Below are 23183 nucleotides of genomic sequence, written 5' to 3'. Positions count from 1 at the left end.
GAACACCACCGGCATCTGTGTACTTAAGGGCCTCTGCCCAAAACTTTTTCATTTTCATAGCATTTGGTTTTAAAAAGTAGATCGAAATGCTATAAAATAGCTAAACTGGCAAAATTATAACACTTTTGACATAATCACACAATTGACATAGTTATTGACATTTTGTAAGGATCCGTTTGGATCCTAACGTTACACTTGTAGCAACTAGCAATTAGCTTCGCTAGGATCTGCCCACCCACTCTGCTACGGATTAATCTGTCGTCTTATCAGCCCCACATAAATACAACTCTACTCAGACATTTTTTTCACATTAAACAATTCCTTTTTTTTTTTACAATTTTTACAATATAAGTTGATCCTAACCAGGGTACCGCAGGGACGTATACAATGATAATTCAAATATATAAGATAAATACACAAAATACACTAACTTATTCTAAGGGCCTAATGTTTGTGGTAAAACTATGGGAATAAAAAAAATATCAAAAAGCTAACATCGGCTATGCCAAAGTTTATATACCCTTGCAGTCCTTGGCAATAATAATTTTACATGTTCAAAATCAAACTCAATTCATCAATATACAAACAAAACAATTTTACTCTTACTCCACCAGTTTGGAGCGTGTTCTTTCTTAATTAAAAAGAAAAATTAAAAAAGATAAAGTTCTTTTTTTTTGAAAGAGGGATGTTCTTTTAAAATTCATAAAACAAAAATAACAAGAGATAAACGCGTTTTAAGCTTGAAGCTTGCCTCACATTTCGAAAAAATTGAAATGATCATAACATATGTTTAATCACTACTAAAACTAGTTAGGAATTGCTAGTAAATAATAGGAAAATAAATTGTTAATTCAAATTTATTGTCAAAAAAGAATCAAAATTAAACTCAAACCAATAGGCGCTATATAGCGTTTTCAAGACTTATAATTTAGAAATTGTGTGTCACTTGGATTGTTGGTTCTGTTCTCGCGTCAGATTTTCATTAAATAAATTTCTGAACCTAGGACCCGTCCATTACCTGCATAACATACATTTTCGGAAAATTTAACCTTCAGTGTTATTTTTTTGGTTTTTTCTAACTTTTCAAAAAGTAAACATACGACAAAGCCAAAGTTATAACCTTATTAACGTTAGTCCTAGTCATACAGACGCACAGAAGGACTGACATGTTCAATAATATATGTATAAAAAGTGGTCTAATACATATTCGATTTTGGAAAAAGTATGTGTTACGTAAATTTAAGTTCGAAACAGTCAATGTCTTCAAAATCTCGCAAATCATACTTCATACCTCAGTCTGACAAATAAAGATAATAAAGACTTAAATTAACAAATTTTTGAAAAATGTGTGTTCTCTTTTTACAGTTAATACTACAGTATGATATAATTTTAGCTTGTGCGATGCCTACAAAATCTTTTTAATGTGCTTAAATTTTTTTCTTTACCAGATTTCTATAATATATGTATGTGGATTACTTTGACTTTGCCGATTAGCATCACAAGTCGCAATGTGGTCCCATCGCACACAGTTTGCAAAGCAAAAGTTGAAGAGTGAAAGGAAAGTAACCTGATTAAGTTATGGATTTTCCTAGAATTATAACAAGAACTTTCTTCGACGTATCTCCTAATCTGTTAGTGTGTTTTGGTGTATGTGTGTGGTTTCTCTAGCAAAAAACAACTAATGCGCCGATGGCCCAACACCAAAACTTAAAAACTACAATAAACACTGAGACCTACTCAGTGCAATGATTTATCGTCGATGCGGTGTTTTCTTACTAATGTATGTTTACGTGTTTTTAGTTCATTTTATGCAATTTGTTTACGTTCTGTCAGATACTGCACCTGGGCCGACATGATCTGGAGTTCAATTTATCTGAATATCCAGGCTTTCGAAGGCTTTGTCCAGCGTTGCAATAAGCTTAGGATTATGCTCAATTAACAGTATGAGCCGAAACCTGTTCTAGTCCCGAATGGTCCAGCTTATGCGATTCTTTTCGTTTGAAGCTAACTGCCCTGCAATTCGACAAGAAACTACAGCTCAAATAGAGATCCTTCAGGCAGGAGTGATTCTTTGAATCACTGTGACGAATTTTATGCTTGTCAGGCTTATCTACATATGGCAACAACACTTCTTCTTGAAAGGCAACATGCGAAATCTACAGAGTCAACCTGCAACCTCAACATCCAAAGTGTCATTCTGGAATGAATAGTGTTGCAACACCATATTTGTCGGCAGTCCAATGTGGTCGAAAAAAGAGACACGATCCTTAACCCTTTTGCAGTAAGCATTTACTTTCCATAAATTTACAACGCGTTAGACAAAATCGGAAACTTATTCGTTCCTGTTAAGTTATTCGAATTTATACATGGTGTTTTACCAAATGCCAATACTTCAGACCACTTTCATGCATGTCGTTGTTCAGAGGGCTGCCGGCGCGGCTAAATGTCGGGGAGGAGGAGTTGTACTTCGATAAATTAAGAGTTTCATACCTAGAGGATGGCAATTTGGCAATGTTACAGAAAAGGTTAAAGATATGCAAATATATTCATGCAGACTCTTAATTCAGAGGTGCAGGAATTTAATGCTTTAATTTCAAGCAGACCCAAAAAAAAAGGGAATCACAAGAAAAGTCTTTTGCACAGTTTATAATTGTATATTTTAAAATACAAATACTTTACACACACACTCACACATATATGTTTATAGTTTAAATTTTATTACATACATAGGTTTTTCGTTACAATATATTGGGACTGGGTTTAAGAGTGGGCATCAATTGGGATTCGGTTTCGAATCGCATGGAAATTGGTTGTGAGATTCGTTTCAATTTAAATTTTATAAGCTAGAAACGTTCATATTCAATAGATTTTATCTCAACCCTATGCAGATTTTATGCAAACTTATTCCTAAATTAATGCCCCTACTGTTTTGTATCTAGCCGATATGTTGACAATGACGGAAGCTATTTTATTATTATTTTCCATTTGCATCGCTTTCAAGCTCGAGGTCTCGGTCGAAGTCGTAGTTTATCTGTTCAAAATTGCGAGAATAATAGACATTTACATAAATCTATCGTTTAGTGATCTATATATAATATATATTTACGCACAACCACAAATATTTTTTATATATGTATTTTTATATATACTTTTTAATGTAATGACGGGAATAGCTCTTAAATTATAGGCAAAGTCAAAGCGCTCTGGAGACCAGACCTCACACTACAACAACAACTCATATGATTGTGTTCCAATTTTCATAAATTACTTATGAATTAGTATTTGTCTTCCAACTACTAGTTTGTGCAGTTTCGTGGGATCAAATCGCATAGAATAGCTGTACAATAATTGGGCTAACAGAGAGTGTGGTTGGTCCTGGTCCTTACTCGGTGGTTCAAAAGTGCCAATAGATCAGTATAAGGGATATAAGAGCAGATAGATATTTAAACAAATATGGAAAGTGGAGGAAATAACAGAAACTAATCCTTATCATCTGACCTTGAAAGCTTCTTTATCAGTCTTTGAGATGTAATTAGTTAATGCCAGAATCGAAATGGAACTTAACTTTATATGAGTATGTATTTTTTTTTTAAGAAAAAGAGGGAGTTCGGCTTGGTGGGCAATTTTTGGAAAAAAAAATTTTGTTGTTTAGCTATGCAAATGCTTATTTTCTAAAAATACAAACATACATAGATACATCAAGGATATAGTATAAAACATTTACATACTACAATTTATTATCGTAATTTCATATCTATGGTTAAGTTTTGTGGTTTATTTAATATTTTTGGGTTTAATATGGTAAAAGTGATATTCAATTGACCTGTTAAATTTGTAAAATTAAATATTACTAATAATACATATACACTCAAAGTATGGCGAGATAAGTAAGGCAGCCCCAGCCCAGTCGCCGGTTTGCTCGTTGTACAACGATGGAAGGAAAATGCGTTTTCCCCAATACATATATGGCATTACCGTCCCACCCAAGTTTCCCATCGTCTGTCACAGTCGAAACGAATATGACAACAGCAACCCAAATGAAAAGTAAATAAAAATTTATTTCCATTAATCTATACTCTATAAATAAATAAATTACAGGATTTACACACATAAAGAGATTAGGATAAGATAGGGCAAGAGCCAGACTTAGAGAAAATGCGTCCCTTCTTCCTATCGGAAAATTTATAATAAAATAAATTTATATACTCCATCAATTTGATATAATGGACGGAACGCCTTGCTTTAAATCCGGCCCTCTTCTCTTAGGATTAGTAGACACACAATACATACAAACTTATAACAATAATGCACATTATCTGTTCTGTATAAATGATAATAATCAAAGTAAAAGTATAAAAAAAGAAAAATAGTTAAACATCGTCATAATCCCATGTTGTAAAGTTTAGATTTTAGTGATAGTAATAGTTTTTTTGTGGCTAGGGCTCGTTGCCATTAGCGGTACACGGCATTATTGATATTCTTGCAACTAAAGTAACCATATTATTTTAAAAATATAATTTTATATTTAATTTAAATTAAAATCAGTCGATTTTTACGATTGGATTATTTTTATATCGAATATCGGGCTTACACATTAATATTACATACATACAATACATTTATAAATATTATTAAATGAGCAATGCCGACAACGAATACCAAACTGATTCTTTTTCCTCATGCTAACTAATATACAATAGAGTATTTCATTGCATAATGAAAGAATCAAATGGTAAGTTAGTCGGGATCGTGATTCGTGATTGTGATCGGAATGCTACAGTGCATATATATATATTAGTGTATATATATATACATACGATTTATGCGTTGTTTGTCAATGGATGAATGTGTTTTGGGATGGACGCTATTATCCAAAAGGTAATGCAATTAGATATGAAAGAATACTTTCATTAGCTAAAGCATCATTTTGCTTATATTCATCTATATACCAGTCCCTATTCCAATCCATTTTAGGTGGCGTCAATGTTTGATCAGAGTTGTTCCTATGGCAGCATTGGCAAAACATATTTTTGAGTTAACGCTAACCTATCTTATAAGCGATCAACGATCTGCTTGGGTTGAAGTTTATAATCCACACACACATAACGTATTTCACTTAAATATCACACCACAAAGAGCTTGTTGTTAGTTCGAAATTCGCAAAATAGTTCGTTTCTAAATAACCACAATTTAGAGATTAACCTAGCTGTTGAGCAATATTGGAACCCCCTTTCAAGATAAATGCGAGCAAAAACCAATATGTTTTGGAACTTGTACTTTTTACGGAAATAACTTCTATATATTGTATTAACCCTAAACATTTAAATTCGTAATGGAAATTTGATTTAAGACAAGGGTCAAGGATAAATATGGAGAGAAAAAATATATAGTCTCAAGAAACTTATTGAACAGATATAACTATTTTGCGAATTTACTGATTCTAATGGTGTTCAGATATCTATTAATATAGAACTATACGATATTGCTAGTGAACTCACTTTTAAATGGTACATGGTATATACATACAGATTCATACATACAGAGACTCGTACATACGTACATGGTGTACAATAAAATACATAGATGGTGTTGCTTAGAAAGAATGGCTTTTACCGCCTAATAGGTGAGGGTTTCGAATTGTGGGAGTATTCCCTCTTTTGCTGCTGATGATTATGGTGATTATGGGTACTGCAGTTTTATTCAGCCGACATTATATTGTGAACCTGTTCGAGTTTAAACGCCAGCCGTTGCTTTTGTGAGAACTCGTCCTCTTCTAGCGTTACAGTGAGTTGCTCGTTGTACTTCACCGCATAGGTGTATAATTCGTGTAATGCACAGTTCGTGTTGAATTCCGTTGTGTGGAGCTGCAACAAAAAAAAAAAACAACAACAAAACAACAAGAGATGTGACACGGGTTGAAAAACACTTTCAGTCAATTCTTCGAAATGGAAGAAGGAACACCACGCATACCCTAGACTCCTCGGCTAGCATAGCATTCATATCTTGATCGGAGATGGGTGACATGTCGCGAATATCTCTATAATACCGATCCACCCATTTGCGATACTCTGGTATATCCTTGGCATATAACAGCTTCGAGCTGGGCGAATCCTTACCTAAAGTTAGAAAAGAGGTAAAAAGGTAATTCTAATTCACTTCTAGAAATTAATGTACTTACCCAATCTATGGTCTGAAGTTGAGCAGGAATCCATAAATGTTTGCGCCACAACCGACAGGCAAGAGTCAACAATGTTTGACTTGTGAATGTCAAAAACAAAATTAGGATTCTTGATCAAATTCACCCAAAAACTGCAGGAGTTAAAGAAATGTTAGATTAGTTATGAATTGAAAACGATTGAGCATTACAAACCGTAGTGGCAGGCTGTTGCTCTTCCACGTATGCACCACTTCGGGATCAGTGATGCCATGCAGTAAAGCTTGGTCGTCTAGGAAGTCAAACATATATTTAATGGCCAATGGCAAAGCCGAGCCACGATGAGCAGTACTAAAAATTGTCTCAAATAGATCGTCCACGAATTTTTGAAGCGTACCCTTGGTAGCTAGGAGCCGTGTTAAGTAAATTTCGGAGACCAGCTTGTTAACACGTTCACCTTCTTTTTGCATGTCGCTGTCATGGTGTTTTACCAAATGCCAATACTTCAGACCACTTTCATGCATGTCGTTGTTCAGAGGGCTGCCGGCGCGGCTAAATGTCGGGGAGGAGGAGTTGTACTTCGATAAATTAAGAGTTTCATACCTAGAGGATGGCAATTTGGCAATGTTACAGAAAAGGTTAAAGATATGCAAATATACTGTTAGAGCAGGTCAAGAGAATTTCAGGATAATGAAAAGACATGTTTGTGTATATGAAAGGCAAGAAATTGTTGTGTTTGGTGGTTGACATACTTGTGCGACTTTTCGTTTTTGTCTGACAAAATACTGAAATTATAGATGGAACTCTGCTTGGGCACTAGGCTTAAACCGGCTCCATCTGGAACATTATAGTGTTGCAGGGTGTTCAACTTCTTCCATTCACTCTCTGTTTTGGATGTGGCGTCTTCATCGTAAAGAATTACGCGTCCAGTAGCTCCCGTTCGCCATTCTGTTAAAAGCATGACAAAAATTAGATTGATTTTTGTATGGCACTGTTAATACGTACCCAGGTCTAAGTCATCCTTTCGAGGTCTTTGGCTAGACGGTATATTTCTGTAAATGGTTTCCAGACACTTCTCCTTTACTTGACCGATAGTGTCGCAGTCTAGAACTTTCACAGACACGTTTTCGGTATGTGACGGCAGCATGTCCAGGTTATTGCAAAATATTGGCTGTTGAATGATGCTAGCATAGACAGTCATTGGTCGGAAATCGATAGACTGGCGAATCAGTTTCTCTTCACTAAGCGAATATCGAGCTTCGTGAGTGCAGGCATCCACAGGGCCCTTGTCTACTTGTCCTTTAACCGCACGGAAAAGCATGTATAACGGTTCGCCTGCACACTCCTTAAGAAACTTGTAGAGTAGGAATGTGAACCATGCACTTAACATTTTCTCTGCCACACTTTCAGTTCTCCGCAGCAGCAATTTTGGATGGCTTTTGCCTTCAATACACTTCTCAATCAAATCTCCCAGCAATGTCTTAAGAATATCCGTGCAGTACTCCAGCTTTGATTGTAGCGTGACCATAATTAGCGAGGCAACATTAACTCGCTCGCGCATCGAGAAGTAGCGGTTAGACTCCAGAGTTCGTATAAACAGCAGCAGAAAAGTTTTGTTCATAATTAGCTGACCAAAGAGGCGTAGGCCTTTCTCCTTGCGTAGCAGCTCAGGTCGTTCCCATTGAAGAACAATATGGTCTTCATGGTTGGGGAATAAAATTTTCATTGCATACGATCGATAGTCCAGGAATGGAATGCCGCCCGAGGTTAGGTCGCCCGTAAGATCAGTCATTTCTGTTTGCAGTTCAGCAAACGCCTCCTTGCATTCGGCTGCCACACGTAGTTCGAGGATATCCATTTGCTCCTGCATGTTACGTAGCACGCGATTCGATTCAGAACTCTTCTTTTTGTAAGCCACGAGCAAAGCCACAAAGATTAATAGCAATATAACAATGCTTGCAATAACGCCAAAAACTACATTTTCGCCCCAGTCCAAAATTATGTTGGACGTCTCGTAGCTAAGGATGCCGATTCGATACTCTAGTGAAGATCCGATTCTCACAACCACTTCAGGGCCTCCGGGGCCATCGCTGGCGGCTGCAGCTTCAGTGGGTGGCCGGCATGTCAATTGTTGTCTCGATAGGGACGTAATGTTGCAATAGCCATTCCCAATTTTAACTTGAACATCGCTCTCCTTGCAGGCCCGATCTAAATTGCGGCCGTTAATAGTCAGATACTCGCTCTTAAAGTACTTGACGCGCTCCTCAAAGACAAAGTATTCTGGATTGGGGTAAAGCTCGAAGTGATTATTGTGCGTTTTGGAAAGATTTTGCACACGCAGTACATTGTCCATAAGGAAACCGTACTCAAGAAGCGTTGGGTTCTCGGCATCCAAGTTTTGACTATCGGCCTCAATAATTGGTGAAGCGCATTCCATTTCTGTATCTGACTGAACGCGGCATTGGCTGGCATACATTTCCCCCTTATAAAAGACATATATGCTAGGATTTTGGATACTAGTAAATTGGGTTCCAGTCACCGAAATGCGTATTCCACCTGCGGGTATACCCTTGGGAACTTTTATCTGGCCACTTGGGCCAGAACTTATATGCTCGACGGTGGGATCTAAGACATATCTGAAGTTGTAGTCATTAAATTCACGAGGTCCATTGTCAAAGGACATTTTTAGCCGGCCTTCAATGATGCCCGGTGAGGGTGATGTGCGGCAAATAGCTTGCGAAGAGTCAGCACTGAGAATTCTGCAGGGCAAATGATCATTAATGAAGGCCTGAGTGCGAGATCCTGCATTTAGGTGTTTGCCGATTATCCGAATTTCTGTGCCTCCAGAGGTCGGGCCGAATGTTGGGTAAAAGTTTGATATTTTGGGATCAACAAACTCGTAATCCTCTTTGGATTCTCCACGATAGTCGCCGATTTGCACCACGATGCGCCCGTTACGGTACATTTGCTCGCCCGGACTGTCTACGGTGCACACAATTTGTTTGGTGTCGATGTACAACTGTTGAAACGGCATACAATTGATACCGGCAATGCGAACGCCGGAGTAAATATCATTGTAGTTTTTGCCAAGATTTATTCCTCGAATGGTAATATTAGTGCCACCTTCCCATGGCCCAGTTTTCGGCTCAAATGTGTGAATCTCCGGATTTGGGCAAGTCTCGCTACGGTTCAGCCAGTCTGTCTTGCCTTCGTTGTTCTTATTACACTGTTCCTCCACCTCGCAAGAGTTGGTAGACGAGCACCAACCGCAATTGTATTTTTCGGCCAATGCTAGGCAAATACCGCAACTGTCAGCCATGTCGCGGCAACGATAAATGACAACTGCGAAAAATGAATGAAGAAATGGTAGATTAAAAAATTGGGGATTAATTAAAGCAATTTTCTTTGGACCTTTACAAAGTACCTACTTTAAATGAATGAATCACAAATGGTAGGATATATCATTTAGCATTCAAGAGAGAATCATACAGTTCAATATCATTTTTATCGATACTCACCATGAATGTTATGGGGGTTATCCAGTGGTTTTGATCCTCCCCAGATGACAGCGAAAGTGGCGGTTAAGTTAGGAGACCTTGACGTATACTGGAACTCCATGCTATCGCAATAAATTGTATCTCCAAGCAGTTGTGCGTTGAGACTTGTTACGCGACCCTCAATATTGAACTGGCATACAAATCGCGTCTGCACAATAAACTGTCCAATGATATGCACTTTCACTTTGATAGACTTGCTAGTACCGGCCGCCACAAGCACCTCGCTACCATCGCCAGTGGCATTGATTGTAGGGCAAAAGCCTGGGCCGGATCGGTAACTGGGACCTATGCGGCTTACTCCTGTAACCAAAATGTCGTTGCGACAGTTCTCCGCGGTATCGTGTGTGCATCGATGGGCCTCCACGCACCAATCGCATGGAAACTCCGAGGACACGCAACGCGTGCATGACGAGTGGGTACTGCAGTCAAAGAAGGTAAAGTCGGTAGATACCAAGTCGGGTCCGTTCCTTGTGCGTACTGAGAGTTTTGCCGTAAAGTGGTGCTTCCCTTGCTCAATTTGCGGCAGCATGTCTGTCCGCGGCGTGGTGCAATTTACGCCATTTCGTTTCTTCCTGTAATATGTAATGAAAACATTTAAATCCAGAGGGCCGGGGCTAACTTTGACCGTGTCAAAGTTTGTATACCCTTGCAAGTTTTTTGGTAAAACCCTTGCAAGTAAAAGGTCTAATGTTTGCGAAAAAACGGCTTAGGAAATAACGAAGTTATTGATCAAAGTCACTGTTCACCACCGATTGTTCCTATGGGAGCTATATGATTTAGTCGCCCGATCTTTATCAAATTTGGTAGAGTCATTAATACTTATGTTAAACTGAGAAATATAAATTTTTATGGCAATTGCTTCAAAAGTGACGATGTTATTGACCAAAGTCACTGTTTTCGACCGATCGGTCCTATGGGAGCTTTATGATATAGTCACCCGAACTTGATCAAATTTGGCACAGTCGTTTGTTAGTGTTACAAATTCATAAATATTTAATTTCGACAATAGCTCAGAAAATAAGGAAGTTATTAAGAAAAGTCACTGTTCGTGACTTTGACGTTTGTATGGGAGCTATACGATATAGTGTTCCGATCATCACTGTGCAGTATATACAAGCCTACATGCAAAATTTCAGCTCTTTAGCTCTTACGGTCAAGGAGGAGATTGCGTCGATCCAGACGGACGGACGGACAGACGGACATACAGCTGTGTTCACGAAAATAGCAGTGCCCCTAAGCTTTGACTTTAAAGTTGATAAATCATATTAAAAAGACCAAAAATGCACCAATCTTTATAAATTCATAATCTATATTTATATATAATAATATAAGTACTATTTTGGACTGAACAAAAAGTCCAAATTTTAAGAAACGAGCAAGATACTGAAGGAAGGGCATTTTGAGCTGTTCATTAAAATAGCAGTGACAACTAAGAATTACAATCTGTCGATTCTAAATTATTTGAAACTTTAAATTCATGTCACCTTTGGTTCTTAGGACTTAATACTTAGTCCTGAACCAATTATTGGCAATAGCCGGTTGGCACCTGCGCCGCACCTACTCCAGCAATGCTGAACTGGGCTTTGTAGCCATTTTTCATGGATAACTTCCCAATTCTAAGCTTTATTGGAAGGTTTTCTCTTTGTGACGCTTCTCTGAATGTTTCCCCATACATTTTTAATGGGTTACCAATCCGGCGACTAAGCTGGCCCTGGCGATTCATCGATTCTTTCGAATTGAAAACAAATTTTTTGAGCTTGCTCCTAGGTTTTGGGTCGTTAGACCGGTGACCGGTCCATTTTATGGGCAGATTCCATATGATATAGTAGAGCTTAACCTTCCTTATAATGTCCACGTAGATATTTCGATTCATATTTTCATGAATCTTATGTATTGGACCAAGTCCTTTATATGAGAAACAAGTCCAAATCATGCCGGATTGCTTAACCGTTTAAGCGTGTAGTTTGGGTGGTATTCCGTATATTCTGGGCGACGTACATACTGTTTAGACCCTGCACCACCAAACAGGACTACTTTAAGGACGCCTGGCCCGAAAATATTGCGTTACTTTGCAATATGAAGATTTATATGGAGTTTTGTCAAAATACAAACGTGATTTACAGGCTTCAAAGTCAAGAGTGGGACACTCCTTCGACTTAGCGATATTAGCTCTTGTTCTAGGAGTTTACATCGACAAGTGACACTCCTTACCGACATGTTTAGATCTTGTTTGACGAAATTAGACGATGCAAACTGATTGAATCTGCTGTATATAACAAAGTGCCAGTCATCTAAAGACGTTTTTGCACGTTTTACGCCACGTTTTTTGGTTATTTTTGGTAGTCTAGGGCAGCAGAGAACATCTTTGCAGAACATCCAACTAAAATTTTGAAATTTTTTTTAAGTTTTACCTTGATTTTAAAGGTTTTGGAGAGTCGAAGGCCTTGTTGTTGCTAGTACTCATTGTTTTTTTTTCCTTTAGGTCTAGTATTAATTACTTTATCTAAAATTGTAAATAAATAAATAAATAAATAAAGGTTTTGGCTCCATTCCGTCTTCTCAGCATAGCAATGCGTTTCTTTTCCGACTACCATGAAATTTTTAGCGTTAGTTGACGCAAATAATAGTACACCATAATTATCTTATTAATTACACTTACTACTGACAGATTTATAAACTTTAAATTTGTTTTTTCCGCAACTAAACGAAACACTGCTATTTTTGTGAACAGCGAAATTTGTGGGGTTAAGCACAAAAATGTGAAGAACAAGTTAAAAATTAGTAAAATTAACGGAATTTTTTCGGTTTTCCTATGCCTACATACCATTTTACAAAATCGAAGTCAAAAAACTGAATGTATAAAAAGAAATATGTGAAAAATGTTTGAATAATTGTTAGCATCTACTGCACTGCTATTTTCGTGAACACAGCTGTAGCTATTTGAACTCGTCTCGTCGTGCTGATCAAGAATATATATACTTCATATGGTCGGAGATGCTTCCTTCTATGCGTTGCACACTTTTGACCAAAATTAATATACCCTTTTTGCAAGGGTATAAAAATATCGAAGAAGCTAACTTCGGCTGTGCCGAAGTTTATATACCCTTGCAGTCCTTGGCCATAATATTTTTACATGTTCCAAACTCTTTTTCAGTATTGTTAATTCATCAATGCACAGGCAAAACCTTTCAAAAATATCATTTCCATTTCTTTTTCTTCTTCTTCCTCATGCTGAATGCTGCGATTGGCACGCATACACATACAGTTTAAATAGCGATGTGTCTGTGTGTGTATGCGTGTGCTCAGCTGCTCTGTGGATTTCAAGCAACGACGTAGTAGAGCCGATTTATATTGACTGTAACTTGTGTTATATTTATCCGATCTAATTGAAATTTCTGAAACTATTATTTTATATCCAAAACTATCATATTAGTTAATTTCATAGAGATACTCCAATTTCTTCATCTATGTTTCTTTTATAACTATATGATATGGTGGTCCGATCCTGACAATGTTCATACTTTATCTGCTCCGGGCTATACACATATCAAATATCAAGTTTCATCCCGATAGCTCATAAGATGTTGATTTGCACAGACGGACATGGCTATATCGACGCACCTTCTCATGCTGATCAAGAATATATATTCTTTATGGGGTCGGAAACGTCTCCTTCTGTGCGTTTCAAATATCTGACCAATTTTATAATATCCTCTGCAAGGGTATAACAAACATACTCTCTTTGCAAAACCGCTTTGGCACTCATATTTAGCTTTTTTATTAGTTTAGTGTCTATACTTACGTCGCATTAGTAAACAGAGCTTTATCCTCCGTTGTGAAGGCGCAGATCAAATTCTCCTTCAGCTGCGGTAGATGATCGATGATCAGCTCCAATGTGCGGGCAGTGGTGCGTTGCAACTGGTGGGGTACCACGCTGGTGATGGTCGTGCATTTGCCAGTCTTGTAGCTAACCCAATAAAGGGGATCGTTAGCATCGTCCTGGCAATTGGAGCGAGGACTGCACTTATTCTCCAATGAGCACCAACCACAGTACGGATCCCTGGCACCCAGACACTCGCCGCATGTTTTGTAGTCGGCGCAGTCGAACACTTTTACTTTGGATACTCGTCGCTCCGACATGGCGTATATGTATAGGTTCTGGTTATCAAATTGCATATCCTGATTGATGGCCGACCCTTCGTCCACTGGTAAACTGGCATACTCATTGGCCATGGTCGATGACTCAACAACAACCTTTTTGATGTAACCGTTGCCCGTACCAATGAAGACGACTGTGTAACCGCTGGTACTGGTTGCTGCCACAGCGGTTAGTCTCGTATTAAACATTGCAACTGGTACGGAAGTAATGGGGTTCTCTCCGCCTAGAGGCGAATTCACATCTAGACCGCAAAAGTCTTCTCCAATAGTTTGAAGTTTCTAAAAGTACGAACGTTTAAAAGAATTGAATTGCATATTGCTAAGTAGATGATATTAAACAGATCTTTACAGTATTTTATGCTTGCTTTCGTGAATAAAAGATTCCTGGCTAAAATTATGCAATTGTTAATTCTAGGACACTGTTAATCTGTTATTGCCTGTTTAGCTTTATTATGAGCTCTAACAAGTTCTTTCATCAGGAGGAAAGGTAAAAAACTAGAATTGTACCGTTATACATCAGCCCCCAAAAATTTAAAACTATGCAGTATACAGTATATGGTACAATGTACTATTTGCAAATAGGTATATTATAGTTCTGGCTTGGCAGTGGCTTGGCATACCTATTCTATCTTGGGTTATTAATTAAATGAGCTAAATAGAGAAATCATTTGGATTCTGCACATTTGAAAGTCCTAGAGTTTAATTCTAAAATAATTATATACTGTTCATCCATGTTCGTGCTTAAAAGAAAGTTGAGTTCCGATTGGAAAATGGTCACATTAGAGAAACGAAAAGGTTCTATAAAAGCCTTAGGGTTAAATGGAACTTTATATCTGCTTTTTGTGGTTTATATCTTATTTCTAATTTTTATGTTTAATGAAAGGACCATTAAGTTCAGCAGATTGGTAAATGGAGCCTTCCGTAATGAGAGACCAACAAGACTTGGCATCCAAAACAATATCGAAGACACATCTAAGAATCTATGTAATACAGAGTTTATCACAAACCATGTATAATGTATAAGTTTAAATAGGCTGAGGTTTAACTAAGATCACTTGATTTTTCTTTTAATTTCCCATTTAGAACTCACAAAATCGGGGGAAGAATTAATAAATATTATATTATTTAGAAGTGGTGAATAAATATTTTTCGACGTGGTTTTTGGTGGCCTTTATGTTAAGTGAAATTATCACGTGTTAAAAAAGGTTGATCCATTCATTCACACTTATGAAAACTTCGTATACAATAGTTAGTTTTAAAGAATGAAGTCACTCGAATTCATATGGGTCACTTTTTGAAAAAATATAGGTAAATATATAAGGTAAAAACAAAAACTAAAAATCTGGTTACTAAGTTAAATATATGTCTGGTTGAGATAATTTGAAAACAAAGAGTTAAATAATTTAATTAAAAAAGAAAGTAGTTCAGTATTAATACGTACCGTTAGAACACAAGACATGCTGGGTGATATAAAGTCAAGTCCTCGCATTCCGTTGCCATTGAAGCAAGACTTAATATTCTGCATGAATTTACGTCGAATTGACTTAAGCGAGTAGATACAAAGCGCCGAGTTGTTGCTGGGAACGTTGCTATTACTTTTACCCTTTGAGAAGGTGGCAAAGAGAACATCGTCTTGAATGGAAATACCTAGACTCTGGGCTAGGTCCAAGCTGGGCTTGCCCAAGAAACCGGCCTGAACTAAGTTGAATTTGGTGCCTCCTTGAGCGTCGCTGATACATTCAACTGGTATTTCTGTGTAGGAATAGTAGTTGGAGTCCTCCTGGCAAATGCGCACCAGCTTGGTGATGTACTCCTTTGGGGATGAGTGATGGCTGTGTTTTAACTGAGTTGTGAGAAAATATGAAAACCTCTCCGAGCTAAACCCGTACACGTAGTTAACAAAATAGGTTTCTCGAGCGTAAGAGTTTATAAAGGTGCGAGTGCCAGTTGTCACCGCGGAGGAGGCGATCTGAAACATCTTGCTCTTTTCAAGAGATCTCGATGCCACTGCTGGTATCTCACTGCGGTAGGGTGAGTTATTTGTGTACGTAACACCTACATACATAACATTAGTGACCGGATGCTGTGGTGGACCTGGAGCAATAAAGGCCACTGTCGAGGAGTTGGCATCATTGGCGACCACCGCATCGGGCACTTCGTGCTCTACAATGCTGACATTTTGTAGGTTGCGAACAGTGCACGTGCCCTGGAATAAAGAGCCGCAGGCGATCAGACGGGAGGTGGCGCGGTCGATAAGCAGCACCTTATTGTAATTGTCTGTGGGTTTGCGGACTGCATTCAGCGGACAATCCAATATACTGCACTCCACCGAGTCATTATGCGGCCCTGTTCGAACTGTCTCGTGGAGCTCCAAATCAGGTGATAACTGGAACAAACGATTCACGCCACCGACAAACACCCGGCCGGTGATACTATCCACCAGCAAATGGTTAAGTTGAGTGTCGAATTTGGCAACATTTGTGATAATGCTGCTGAAGTTTTTGATTCGATCTGTGTTTAAGCCTGTATCGATGCCATCGCCGGCGTCGTTGGTGAAGTTGACCACCGTTGGGGCGCGTTCCAATCGCACGTGAGTTCCCGTACCAAATCCTGTTGCTCGTGCACCATTTGCCAGATTTATTGTTGCTGCAGTAGCAAGCATCAGACAAAATAGAACATGCATTTCAGGTCCGCTTCTCCTGGGACTCAAAGGATCTGTTATCCGGCAAAAATAGGCGTGCCTCTATCTGTTTGCGTCTCGGTTTGGAAGTGTATAAGATCTGTTGGAAGGGAACGGCAAATCTCACAAGTTCTAATTGTCATCCATTAGACACAGAACTGTCTAAAGATATCTATTGTAACTGCTTATGGTCATGAGCAGCGACATAATGTTATCTAAATGAATAAAAGAAAACAATGTTTAGTTTTGTAGACGGGAGGAACAAGTTACAGAAATAACTTTGTAGTTTGTAACAAAATGCATTGGTGTTGGGGTCATTGTCATTATCAGCGCTCTTCCGCCGTAAGCTGGTGACGATAGCCTCTATCGTCGCCCGGATGACTGGTCATGGTGCTTTCATCCATAAAGCAGATAATAAACCAACAATCTGGTGCCAATTAAAAATGGCAATGCAAATGAATTATTTTCTAGAAATTGAATAAATTTTTCCATTGCCTTTCTTTTAATATGTAAAATATTGAGTAATTACTTTTTAGTTTACCTCATTCGGTTTAATAAATGTGTGTAATTGTTATTTTGATATCAAACGCATTAAAACCTAATTTTAGATTTATGGTATAGAATGTGAAAGTGCATCCGTAAGTTAAAATATCAACACTTTAATTGAATTAAACGAAATGAATGTACACATTATATGTATGTAAAATATTTGCGTAAGTAATTACATATGTACATAGGTATGTATGACCATTCACAAGTTCAAGAAAATATGACTGTTCCTAATCAATCTGAGATGTAATTTCAAATTTCTTTTTTGGTTAATTAGTGATGACGAAAAATATAATTTACACAAGGGTTTAATATACCGGCATGGTCGGATATTGAAGGTTTCTTACTCACTGGATGGGAGAGGATAACTTAATCGTATGAGTTCCCTGTAATGAACGCCCCCTGCGCAGCTTTACTCCCATCCCAGTTGCACTTGGTTGTAGTCATACGTCCTGGTAGATCACTTCGATGTATGGATCAAATATTGTATGTATGTACGAACTACAAATGCATGTGTATACAATTAAATGGAAATTCTTGCATCTACCACGCCCACGCCTTTAAAGTTCTAACAATTGCTATATAAAACATATGTGCGTACGTACATCCGCATATTCATATTTGTATGTATGCATGACTCGAGTTTTGCATTTTGCACTTTTCAGTTAGTTTCGGCATGTATATTTTTTTTTGGTATGTACTATTTTTTGGTGCATACATACACGCACGCACACACACACACATACAAACACACACTTCCAACAAAGCCATGGGCGATGTATCATAGTTTCTTTCAGATACCGTTCTATTCTGTCAACATTTTTCGCACGGCGGCTTAGTTTGCATATACTTTAGTACCGAGTACATACCTTAATTTAGTATATAAGTATATATGTACATCGTTTTAAGTAGCAGACAATGACACACACAAAGTCCCACCCACACACGTACACACACTATCACTTGCACCTGCACAATTGAAAACTAATAACTCCTCCAACTTAACAAAAGAACTTACACTTGTCTCTGCGTTTCACTTCTCGCTTTACAGTACTTCACGATATTATTTAAATTATTTATATTTAAATCTTTTAAATGGACAAGACGCTGCGCTTCGATTTTATTTTTCACAAATGACCTAGAGCTGGGAAATCCATCGATAAATTTTTCGATTATTTTTATTTTTCACAAACATGCAATTCGATTTTATAACATGCAACAAAAGAGCGCAGTTCATCCAAAAGAGTCCCAACTTCGAACAAAAGAGAATCGTGAAAAATAGTACCAACATCAGGTAAAAGAGTCAAACTCCGACCATCGAGTCGAGCAAAAGAGTCGAACTCCGACAAAGGAGTCGAACATGCAACAAAAGAGTACGTCCGTCAACCAAAAGAGAACGACAAGAGCACAAACGTCTCTCAGTAGAGATGGGCAAACCATCGATAGTATCGATGAATTTATAAAGTGCGATAGATCGATGTAAATTTTTCGATGGCGATGTATCGAACTTGAAGAATAAATCGTCAATACGAAACGACGGAAGATGGCGCCAACATCTATGTCAGGAATTTTTTAGGCGAAATTATCAATTTTTTAAGGCGATTTGAAGGCTCGGGGCGAATATTGCACTGGGAGAAAACATATGTTATATATTATTATTTACTAATTATTTATTTATTTCTTATTATTTAACGATCATGCTTTTATGGATATTGGGATCTATTTTCAGTAAAAAAAAAAATTACAAATAGCGTCGATGTTGCCTGACAATGTTTAAAATAAATAAAATGTTTCTTTAAAAACAAACGAAAAATTTGAATTTCTCGTCAAATTGACAATTTGCACCTGTGGCGTTTCGTGTTCGTCTACCAGTATTTGAACGTCGTGGAAGATACAATTCACTTAATTTTTTAAATTCTAAGCTCACTTCTCTTATTGAACGCAAAAAATTGTCGTATACCTCTAACGTATAGTGTTGTATAAAACTGGTTTTATTCATTCATTTTAAAACGCCTTTAGTAAATTGGTTAAACTGAAAATTAACTTTCTTTTGGAAAAAAACCCTTCTTTGGGCCACAACCAACATTTACAAAAAAAAATGGGCAAAATTGGTTGATTCCTGTATGACTTATTAACTTACAAAAAACGGCTTACAATTTTATATATATAGATTTGCTAAAAAAGCTAGAATTCCCGCCGCCCGCTGTTTTCAAATTTTTCCCGCAATGTAATTTTCAAAACAGGCAGATCTGTTTAGAAAAAAACTGAAATGACATCAGTGGAGCTAAGTCAGTCACCACAAAAATTATATTATAATTATAATACATATATACATATATTGGTCAGATGTTTGTAACGCACAGAAGGAGACGTTTCCGACCCCATAAATAATATATGTACATACATTTGTATATTCTTGATCAGCATGAGAAGCTGAGTCGAAATAGCCATGTCCGTCTGCCCGTCTTTCGGTGCGTAAGCGTTTTACTCAGCCATCCTAAGAGCTATCGGGATGAAATTTTTTTGGGGCTTTTTATTACACGGGTAAGATAAAGTATGAAAATCATCAGGATCGGACCACTATATAATATAGTTCTAGAAGAAACATTTTTGCAGAAATTGGAGTATCCCCAGGAAATTTACCAATATGATAGTATTGGATATAAAACGTCAGATCCAATTTTGAATCTGATCGGATAAATAGAACACAAGTTACAGTCAATATATGTATGTAAATCGGCTCAAGCGCTACCTACAACATCATCAACAGAGCTCATGCGGGCCGTGCTTTGCTTGGAAGAAGGAGAAAAACTTGTAGTAAAAAGAGAAATAATGTTTTGTTTGTGTCTTGATGAATTGAGTTGCAGGGAAACAAATTTCAAAATTGCCAAAGACTGCAAGGGTATAAAAACTTCGGCATTGCCGAAGTTAGCTTCTTTGATATTTGAAATCGAAAATCTCCACTAATAATTAAACAAAAAATTTTATTGAAGAAAAGAAAAGAAAAGAAAAAATAAGAAAAAATTAACGGTTTGTTTTTGGTGTTACTTTAAAGTTTGAAGTGTGGTGATTATGGTGAATGCGGTATGATTATGACGAGCTAACCTGATATAATGAAAATCAGGATGTCTACATTTGGAATGAAATTATTTTGCCAGTTTTCGTGTCACATATTGAAAGTAATAGAAGCACTTAAAGAGGTGACAACATAGATTGAACAAATTCGATATGACTTATCAAAACGGTGCTTTATATTTAAACATACATAGTTCGCTATTGATGAAATTTTATGTTTTCCTTCTCTTTCTTTTTTATTTCCTTAAATCGAACGCTTGCTAATCAAGTTTGTCTTTTTATACCATACACCCGTAGCGTGAAATGGTATATTAAAATCGCCAAAATGTATGTAACAGGCAGAAGGATGCTTCTCCGACCCCATAAAGTATATATATTCTTGATCAGGATCAGGAACAGCCGAGTCGATCTAGTCTTGTCCGTCTGTCCGTATGAACACCTAGATCTCGGAGACTGTAAAAGCTAGAGCTACCAAATTTGGTGTGTAGACTCGTGTAGTAAAGTGATCAAGTTTATTTCAAATTTTTGCCACGCCCCTCTCCGCTCCTGCGTTTTAAAAAAGCGTTAATCTCAAAAACTATGCTAGCTAGAGACACCATATTTGGTATGTATATTTGCTTAGTAAATGCGCACATTATGTATGTGTAAAGATTTTGTCACGCCCCTTTTTGCCCCCGTAATTTAAAAGAACTTGATTGTCTCCCGTAATTTTTCACCTTTTTCAATCAAATTTGTCATATTTAAATTTGATATAAATATCCAGCAATTTGATCAAAATCGGACAAAAAATAGCCAAGTTATGCATATAAACGTTTTTCCATAAGGTCCCTCCTACCTTAAGGGCCTTCCGCGCATTTGCCCGGTGGGCCAGTCCGGGCCTGCTATATTCTCTCTCCTCTCTTTCTCTCATTTGCATCTATTAGGAAGGAATCGTACATCAATTTTCAAAATCAAGTCAGAATGTCGACTCGTTGAATTTGGTATACCATGCATCAAATGCACGTAACATGAACACTTAAGCGCCGCCACTAACTACGTCTTTGTGACCCACCCTGTGACAAATTGTGGAAGGCAAATGGTTTTTTCTTAATTATTCTGCGCACATACTGAACAAGTCCATATCCAATTTTGGTGTTCATCCGGACAGACAGAAATGGCTAGATCGACTCGGCTGATGATCAAAAATATGGTTACTTTCTGGGGTCGGAAAAGCTTCCTTTTATCTGTTACGTATGAAACAGATAAAAGTATATTTTGGCGATTTCATTGCAGCATTTTTGCAGCTCTATTATTTCTCCGTTCCAACGACTACTAACCTTTTTGAATTTACCTCCTTGACAATCAATGAATTCAGAAATGCCAAACAAACTGATGTCATATACAGTGGCTTAAGGCTTAAGCAAGGCTTTTTGCCTCTTTCCTTTCTTGGGCTTGAGAGTATTTAACAATTAGAATGCAGCAGGTACTTTTACTTCTTGTTAGAATTACATTAATGTGACAACGGATTTGAATAATTACCTTTTTAGGATCATTGCTTCAGACTATTCGGTAACGATATTAGATCTTATTAAAATAAATGATTTGGGCTGGTTCTTGAACCATTAACTAACATTTTACCTACATATCTAAAACACGGTCGCAGAGGCGATAGCTGTTCTCGGTTTTATTAAAAAATGGTCAAAGGAATTTGATGATCCATACACAACTAAAGTTCTTTCATCCATTTGGTCACCTCAGAATAAGTCGCACCAGACTAGGCTTAAATCTGTTCAAAAGCTGTTTTTCGCTATTTCTTCATCGTGTCTTAAGCTGGGCTCGTAATACATTACTTACAAGATTGATGTCTGATTAAAACTAGAGAGCTGCATGAATGGAAGCAAAGTCAAAGTCAAATGAATCCATTCGAATTGAATTCAAATAAATGAGTGACAACTACACAATGAAATGAATGAGTGTGAGTTTGTACTTGTCATATCTCTCAAAATACGTAACTCTGTTTAATGAAAGGCAATGAATTGCGTGTCAAAACATCGAATTGTACTAAGGCACTCGAATCATTAGAATTATTCGAATTGACTCATTTTTATTGGGATGTTTAAAAGCAACAAAAACTAATTATTTTATCAAAAATGTATGGAAAATAATGGCGAAATGGGGGCTATTAAAATTAAAATATGCTATACACCAAAAACTTAAGGACACAGTTTTGGATTTGACAAGTTGGGACAAATTTTGTAAAATCTATTTTTTCTAAATTAGATTCCTAGTTGCCACGAACCGTGAAAACATAAATAAGGCTATCTAATATATTATAAAAAAAAAATCATATTCTTTAATTCATCATATACAGAATGGATCTACTTTTTAATATACTTCACTATTTGGAAAAAAAATTCTTCTCTATCTCTGTAGGGGGTTTGAACCTTGAACAAGAGTATTGTAGTCTGAGTAGGTCCCCACTGAGCCACTAACTTGTCTAGTTTTGTAGTATAGTAATCACATATAGTTGAAAAATATACACTACAAATAAATACTAAAATCAGAATTGGAATTCGAATGCATTCGAATCATAGCAACTCATTGACTCACTTTCTAACTCATTCAATTCGTTTTGTTTCGTTTGAATGTTGTGCGACTGATTTTTACGTCGCACACTCATTTAGTTGAAGTCGATTTTCAAAGTCATTCAATTCATTTATTTGGTTTTGAATGTTGTTAACTCGAATTGATTTTTCTATCATTCATGCAGCTCTCTAATTAAAACCTACTGTACTATGTATTATACTCAGAGTCTTCTATGAAATTCTTCTATCCTTTCTTATTTTGCTCATTGAAAGATGTAGCAGGTGGGAAGTTTTATACTTCAACTTGCAATAAAAAAAGAAGAAAAAACAACAACAGAGAAATACAATTCATTTCTCGCAAATTCGACTTAGCGTCTTAAAATGGTATCAAAGTCAAAGCAGTTAAAATAAATCTATATATCGAAGTTCGTTATTTCGCAGTTTTA

At 37.1% G+C, this 23183-nt stretch overlaps 1 protein-coding gene across 2 annotated transcripts; it reads right to left on the bottom strand.

Annotated features, from left to right (window-relative positions):
• Positions 1 to 4549: 4549 nt before the first annotated feature.
• On the bottom strand, positions 4550 to 18247 carry LOC6651090 (plexin A3). Of its 2 annotated transcripts, none has more exons than XM_002072558.4 (10): positions 18117 to 18247; positions 15311 to 16764; positions 13514 to 14148; positions 9673 to 10283; positions 7160 to 9496; positions 6907 to 7102; positions 6371 to 6757; positions 6179 to 6309; positions 5971 to 6116; positions 4550 to 5864 (listed from the first exon to the last, which is right to left on the bottom strand). In XM_002072558.4, the coding sequence occupies exons 2-10, from the start codon at positions 16550 to 16552 to the stop codon at positions 5697 to 5699; spliced, it is 5853 nt and encodes a 1950-aa protein (XP_002072594.1). In that variant the 5' UTR covers positions 16553 to 16764; positions 18117 to 18247; the 3' UTR covers positions 4550 to 5696. The 2 variants fall into 2 exon arrangements, with proteins under 2 accessions (XP_002072594.1, XP_015032366.1); XM_015176880.3 differs by having other exon boundaries at positions 6371 to 6706.
• Positions 18248 to 23183: the final 4936 nt, after the last annotated feature.

Source organism: Drosophila willistoni, chromosome 3R (genome assembly GCF_018902025.1).
Source record: "Drosophila willistoni isolate 14030-0811.24 chromosome 3R, UCI_dwil_1.1, whole genome shotgun sequence".
Lineage (NCBI taxonomy): Eukaryota > Metazoa > Arthropoda > Insecta > Diptera > Drosophilidae > Drosophila > Drosophila willistoni.
This window is presented reverse-complemented; position numbering and strand designations above follow the sequence as displayed.

What these genes read in the sequence shown, in the direction of transcription:
- LOC6651090 (XM_002072558.4), bottom strand. Translation starts at nt 16,552, where the DNA reads ATGCATGTTCTATTTTGTCTGATGCTTGCTACTGCAGCAACAATAAAT. An exon ending in GCATGTCTTGTGTTCTAACG is followed by an intron (nt 14,149 to 15,310) that starts GTACGTATTAAT and finishes TCGTACTTTTAG; the next exon opens with AAACTTCAAACTATTGGAGA. An exon ending in TAACCCCCATAACATTCATG is followed by an intron (nt 9,497 to 9,672) that starts GTGAGTATCGAT and finishes CATTTTTCGCAG; the next exon opens with TTGTCATTTATCGTTGCCGC.